Below are 6988 nucleotides of genomic sequence, written 5' to 3' on the forward strand. Positions count from 1 at the left end.
GGAAGAGCTGGGGGCAGCACAGAAAATTCCCATTAGGGACTCACAATCCTCCACCAAATTAAATTAGCCTAATGGAGTATCTGTGCTCTGTGCAGAGGGCTCCAAGTGACACCCAGAGACTCAGCAATGCCCATTTCACCATGTGCTTCCCCTCAGGTTTCCCTACCCAGCTCCTCCCTGTACACAAACATTTCACTCAAACCAAGGCTCATCACGCTTTCAGAAGACAGCAACTATTTACATGCACGAGTGAGAGAGGCATTAATTAAAACACTGAGTTTTATTTGCATAATTAGTGCCAAAAATATTTTTATGGGTTAATTAGACTTCATGCAAATTGGATTGAGGAGATTTAATTTGGGGTTTGATAACCTGACTATTATAGTTCTGCAGTTGCAAATCTGCTCAGAGCTACATGCTGTTCTACAGCTACGTCCTCCCTTTCAAGCTGGTTTAGTTTTTACTCCTGGCAGCCTCAAATGATGCACTTTTCCTTTCCCTTTGCCAGTCCTGAGGTAGGTTGGCCCTGGTTGGATGCCAGGTGCCCACTAAAGTAGCTCCATCTCTCCCCTCATCAGCTGGACAGGGAGGAAAAGACAGAATGAAAGCTGAGGGTTGAGATAAAGACAGGGAGAGATCAGTCAGCAAGAGGAAATACACTGACTCAGACCATCAGCTCATCAGGAGCTGCTCGTGGCAAGAGGAGTTTCTGCACTTTACACATGTCCAATATTTGGGCACAGAATACAGAAGTTAAAATCTGTTCAGGTTCTCTGTGCTTGAAGGTTTGGTACAAAGCAACAACCAGCCCAGCACCCAGCAAGGATTCCATGGTGCTCCTCCGTGAGCCCAGGTTTGTGATAACAATAATCACAGAGCTGGGGCTGTGATCCAGCCATTGTTTGGATCTGTACAGTGGGAAATTCCCTGCATGGGCTAACGTACAGCAGCGTTGTGAGAATTCACAATGATTCCTGGGAAGAGCAATAGGATTTCCACTGAAAATACAAAACTTTACTGTGTGCCAGCCCTGCTGATGGAGCAAGCCCTGGTTCTGTGCTGTGGGACAGCCAGAGCAAGCCCCTGCAAGCACAGCACATCCCCACAGGCTCTGCCTCAGGCAGTCACCCAGCAGGCCAAAGGAAGCTCCTTGGGAAGAATCCGTTGTTTGGCACAGAGGATTATTCTGTGTTACCCACTGGGAGCTTTGAATTACCCTGCACAGTGGCTCACTGGAAGAACTCACTGCTTGCTCCATGAGCCAGCCCCAGAGGCTGTGCTACGTTCAGAGAAACAAGGTCAAAACTACCAAGCCAGAAAGAGTAAAGGTTCAGTAAAGCCCTTTGAATTCAGAATGTTCATATTGCTGCCAAAATGACACCACCCCCCAGCCCCACTGCAGATCTATTCCATTAATTTTTCCTTTGAACTGATGAGTTTTATTGCCCGTTGTAGGTCAGCAGATGGTACCACAGCTACCCTGAGTGCCTCCACATTTCCAGGCTGCAGCTTTAATAGCTGTGAGCAGTGCTGATAGGAGCCCTAAGCCCTTCAAGCCCTGAATGGTATGCTGTGCATAAATGAGTTTGATGTGCCGAGAGAAGAGAAGGTTCCATACCTGTTCCTTGAGCTTGGGGCTATCCTCTGGCACAGGACTGTGGTGGTGGAGTGCTTGCCACCGTTGCCCACCTCCTGCTTCACGTCCCACTGCCGCGGGTCGCTCGTCCTCGCGCCCAGGATGTTCACACCTTTCTTCACCTTTGCCCTGTGGGAAACAGCAACGGGAAAGGGTTACAAGCCTCATTCAGGGGTGTCTGAATGCACCTCAGGCACGGGGATCTCAGCAGAGCAGTTTTAAGGTAAGTGTCAGATGTGCTCCAAATCCAGCAGTAAATAGGAAAGTGATATTGTGAATGTGGCAACATCACATTTTTTGGACAGGGTCTTTACATGTTCTGCTGGAGTTAGGGGTCAAACTGAACACAAAAACCTGCACTCAAGGTTCTTTTCTCTATTCAGCCAATATTTTTTTCCCAAAGAGAAGCTCGTCCCAACACAGAGGACTCTGGCATGTTTGTCTGCATCAAGACAAAATTGTGCCTCACCACTGCACAGAGGAATACTCCACTGGAGAAGCATTAATAACCCGTATTTATTCCAGATGAAATCCTTCTAGGTATCAGTGGACAGGTTGTCGCTCCTCTGCCCGACAATTCCCTCTTTCCTGCACATTCCCAAGGAAATTTCTGTTTGAAATCTCCAGCCTGGAGAGAATGCAGCTGTTGGTTGAGACAAGACTTTGTAACCCAGAGATGTTCTGACAGGATGCAGCTTTCTGCCCACTCTCAGTTGTCAAGCCCTGTGGAAAAGTTAACTGTATTTATCTAGTGATGCTAATAACATCAGCAACAACTGCATGGAAGGGTAATTACAGAACACTTGCCAATTAAAGAGCATTTGTACAAAGGATTCTCAGCAATGGCGTTGTTTGGGTGCAGAATGCTGAGCTGCTGATGCTCAGCCCCACCACAAAGCACCAGGAACGGGGAAGATGAAGAGTTATGCAGCCCTTCTCTTCTGAAGACAGTGAGGGCCAGGAGGATGATGAGGACGTGGGGAGAAGGAGGCCACCGAGGAGTCCCCAGCCCTGGGAGCAGTGTGGCCTCACCCTCAGAGGAAGAAGCGAAACATCACAGGTCACCACAGCACAGAGGCTGAACGTAAAATCACAGTTTTCTAAAATATTTGTGCAACGCAAAATGTTAGTGACTGGGCAGAAATCATCATCTAATAAGATGCTGGTATCTTCTTGACATTTATGAGGGCTTGGCACCTAAGTTTCTTAAAAAAACTAGTCTTTCTGCATCTTCAGCCAATAAAACACTCAAAAGCTGTCACGAGGAATGACTGAGAGTACCTGTCTTCTTGCAGTTTTTCAACAAAACACAATTAATTTAAGGTACTGAAAAAGTTGGTGGTTTTTTCTTCCCAGTATAAAAGCATAAAAGATTAATTCTCTCATTTGTAACACGAAACACCATGGAGCTTTAGAGAATGCTGTCTTGCTCCTGTAAAAGTAGCCTGATGAATCTCTTGTGCCTTCCTTCAGCTGAATTACTCAGAAGCAAAAACAGAAAGGCAAAGGAAGAATCAAATTCATTCCTGAAGGTTCATTAAAGCTTAAGTCCCATTAGGTTTTCCAGTGTATTACAGTTCAAATAAATGAACAATAAATAAATGTTTCAGTATTTATAAAACACTCCTGCCAATCTTGAAGCTGTGTAAATCCATCAGTATTTCTATGGCAATCTGTATTCTGGGAGATCTTTGGATGCATTTTAGGACACTGCAATTTAGCAAGTGGAGAGAAGTAAAAACCTCATTGTTTATACTTTGTTCAGCTGCTCCTTGAGACAGACTCTGAAATGACAGAACACCACTCAAAATGAGGCCCCCGTGCTTGGATTTCCAACAGAATTACAACTCTGTCAGCAGCTGCAAATTGCTCTTTCCACCATGGAGCTTGACACAGTCAATACCTGGGCTCCCGTTAATTAGGATGGACATTGTGGATGGATGGCCAAGGTTAGTGGTCAGATACACTGCCAGAGGACCAGAGCACGGCTGCAATGCTATTTTGTTAATTAACTACAGGATGGGGCATTAAGTTGAGTGGTTTGCACATATGCCATTATATAAAGCCCATTAAAAAAAAATTCCATCCCAGGGTAAAGTAGGTTATGTTTAGTGAGAAAAATCAATGTTGTGATTGCACTTAGGACTGGAATGAGGGTATGAACACCCAGAAGATTGAACTTCTGAAATAAATATGCAGAAGCACAATTTGCAACTCTCTCTCTAAAAAGGGCATTGAGTTTTACATAACAAGGTCAATGGATGAATCAGAATTAAGTCAGACAGAACTGAGCCCCACACATTTCCAAATGCAATCTGTACATATGCTACAAGTGTTTTCACTCCAATTTTTATTTACTTCGTGTTTGAGTGCTAGCAAGGAAAAGTCTATTTAATTACTTACCAAAGATTTGTTGACCTTGTTGGATGCTTGTGATTAAATATTCATTTTTTAAAATCAATAGTGCCAACTTTGTACATTAAAAATCTGTAAGTTATACTACCTCAATAAACCCCAAGACCGAGGACCTGGAGGCCAAATGACTTGACAGTCCGCTGTATTTACCCAGCTAACCTCACAGTATTTATAAATGCACTGTGTTTACTTAAGGGTGACAATAAATGGGGAGGACAAACAGCTGATGGGGTTCCCCACTGCAGTTGGGAAGTTCTTTGCTGTTCCTGTTTATCCACGGGGAGCTGGCTGTCCTCACACAGAGGCTTCTCTGCACAGCTCCATGGCCTGCAAGCTTCCACCAGCAACAACTTGTCAGCCTGGACTTCCACCCAAAGTGGAGCCAAAATCTTCCCCTCCAATGTTATTCTAAACAACCTCCTGGGAGTGTCACCAAATCTAAAACTGAAAATGCACAGAACTAAAAACGCACAGAACTAAAAATGCACGAAACTAAAAATGCACAGAACCTAAGGGCAGCAGCTCGTTCATTTGAGGGTGATGTCTGTGAGCTGGAAGTTAAGCCCGGCTTTGATCTCGTGACAAAAGCCAAGCCTGAATGGAAGCTGGAGCCCAGCCCAGCAGAGCAGAGCTCAGCTCCAGCTCTCCCTGGGGAAGGGATTCCCTCCCTGAGTGGGGCTCCAAGCCCTCTGAACACATGGCACCCAGAACAAAGGGGGATTTTCTTGCTGGAACTTCTGAGGTTATTAACTCATAGCACAGGAAACCTCTGCCTCAGCTTTGTCTCAAAATAACTGCCTCTCTTTAAATCTCGCAAATGGAGAATTAAGAGATTCTGCTGGCAAGCAGAGCAAGCAGCATCTCAAAGATATTACAGAGAGTCTCCAGCAGCTTACCTAGGAATCATTACTTAATTTGTGTCGAGACCAAGGAAAAGCATTTATTTACTCACACAATCACACAGCAAATGTGCAATTTCCAAGCAAATATTTCACTTTTGACTTGAAGCTTTCAGTTATATACAAAGATTTCCATTTAGCACCTCACCTTCCTAACATGTCAAACCCAGAAATGATGCTTCTAATTAATGCATTTTAATCAATTGCAGATGAAAATCTAATTCTTGCATTTCACTATCCTCAAATTACAAGAAATGTCAGCAGTATTTAAATCTAATACTGTACAGCTATTAAAGACAGCAACCAAAAGGCAATTGAACCAGCAAGAGCCAGAGCTGGAGATGTGACTTATGATTTAAGCAGCTCAAATTATTGCTTCCTATTTAAATTTAGAAGTTAATCTTGCAGAACTGCTGTGCCATGGAAGGGCTGTGCTACCTGCAGCAGTGCTCCAGAGAGGGCACAGAGTGCCCACCAGCCCTTCCCACGCAGGGTTCTGCTGAGTGTGCCAACAGCAGAGAGCATCTCCCCTCTCACTGCAGAGGAACGATGCTCAGAGCACAGGCCCAGGGGAGCTGCTCTGCCTGGGTGGGCTGTGCTGGGACAAGGAGCTGCAGAGGAGGGCTCTGGGCAGCACGGGGAGCTGGGCACATCCCTGGCTGCCCTGAGCTGGCAGCATCCAGAGCAGGGCTGAGCTGTGGCTCGGGGCAGGACCAGGGAAGCAGCAGCGCCAGTGCCTGGGAATGCAGCAGTGCCAGTGCCTGGAAATGCAGCAGTGCTTGGGAATGCAGGAGTGCCTGGGAATGCAGCAGCGCCAGTGCCTGGGAATGCAGAACTGGGGGCTGGAGGGGAACAGGGCCATGCCCTGGCAGCAGCAGGCACCTGGTACCTCTCACCTGGGCTCACCCTGCACTCCAACCAAAGCTTACACAGCAGGCCTGCTCTAGAGAACACACAGCTAAATCAACACTCAATTCCTATAACCAGTGAGCTGCACAGTGTCTGGAGAGCTGTCCAGCCTTAAGACTTGTGTTCCCTGCCAGGCTGTTTGCTTTCTGTGGTTATTGCCACCCCTGTAAATGCCACATGTCCCTGCTGTGGAGCAGCCTGGCTGCAGGGCTCTGGGTCTCTGCAGCTCACACCTGCTGCCCAAGCAAGGATCCCAAACCCCAGCTCGGAGCGCTCCTGTCCGGGCTGTCCCCAAGGATGCTCCAAGGATCCCAAACCCCAGCTCGGAGCGCTCCTGTCCGGGCTGTCCCCGAGGATGCTCCTGCTCCACAGCGATCCCAGCTCCGGCATCCCTCAGCCTGGAGCTTCAGCTGAACAAATGCTGACCCCTTTTGGTCAGCCTCCTCCGAGCCTCGCTGCTGCTCCTGCTCTTTGCTAACTCTCCCTACAAGCCCCTGACTTTCGTGGCTGTAAAGGTCAGGTTGTAAGAAATTCCTGCAGTGCCTCCCGAAGCCCAGGGCGGCTCTCCTGGTGGCTCGTTGCTGGGCTGCACGTTACAATTAAAACTCAAAACTTCATGAGTTCTGCCAGAAAAATTTCAGCTTCTTCCTGCCATGATTCACTCCTCTCCTCCTTTGTTCCCAGAGTAAATCAGGAGATTAAAGCCAGCTGCAGGAACCCATAAAAGCCAGGCGAGAGACTGACCACAGCAATTAAGCAAGATTTTATGAAGTAAATATTTTCCCTTTCATCTTTCTGTATGCAATGAGTTGCTAGATCTCACTGCAGCTCTGAAGGAACAGGACAAACATCTGCCTGCACAACGTTCCTCATGAAAAGCTGAGAAGCCAGAGGGGGAGCAGAAGATGACCAGGTTAGCTGGGTCAGCCTTTCAAATATGAGCCTTCAATTTGCAGAGCACATGGGCAGGGTAAGTGTGATTGAGGAGCTGGGCTCAGCTCAGGGAATTGGGGGCTCAGGCATCAGCTCCAGCCTCCAGCTGGGCTCCACACAGGATCCCTGTCTGATCATCCCACTCCAGCACCCAGAGCTCTCTGTGGCCACCTCTTTCTTCCTGAAATTTTCATTT

The 6988-nt window shown here is 47.2% G+C and overlaps 1 protein-coding gene across 1 annotated transcript in view; it reads right to left on the minus strand.

The window, feature by feature from the left end:
* Positions 1-6988, minus strand: part of TMEM132C (transmembrane protein 132C) — a 184880-nt gene that overhangs the window by 69058 nt on the left and 108834 nt on the right. Inside the window, 1 exon segment of the mRNA XM_031059432.1 lies at positions 1619-1765. Coding sequence (XP_030915292.1) covers positions 1619-1765 — 147 coding nt within the window.

The sequence above is a fragment of the Geospiza fortis genome, unplaced genomic scaffold (genome assembly GCF_000277835.1).
Source record: "Geospiza fortis unplaced genomic scaffold, GeoFor_1.0 scaffold145, whole genome shotgun sequence".
In the NCBI taxonomy this organism is placed as follows: domain Eukaryota; kingdom Metazoa; phylum Chordata; class Aves; order Passeriformes; family Thraupidae; genus Geospiza; species Geospiza fortis.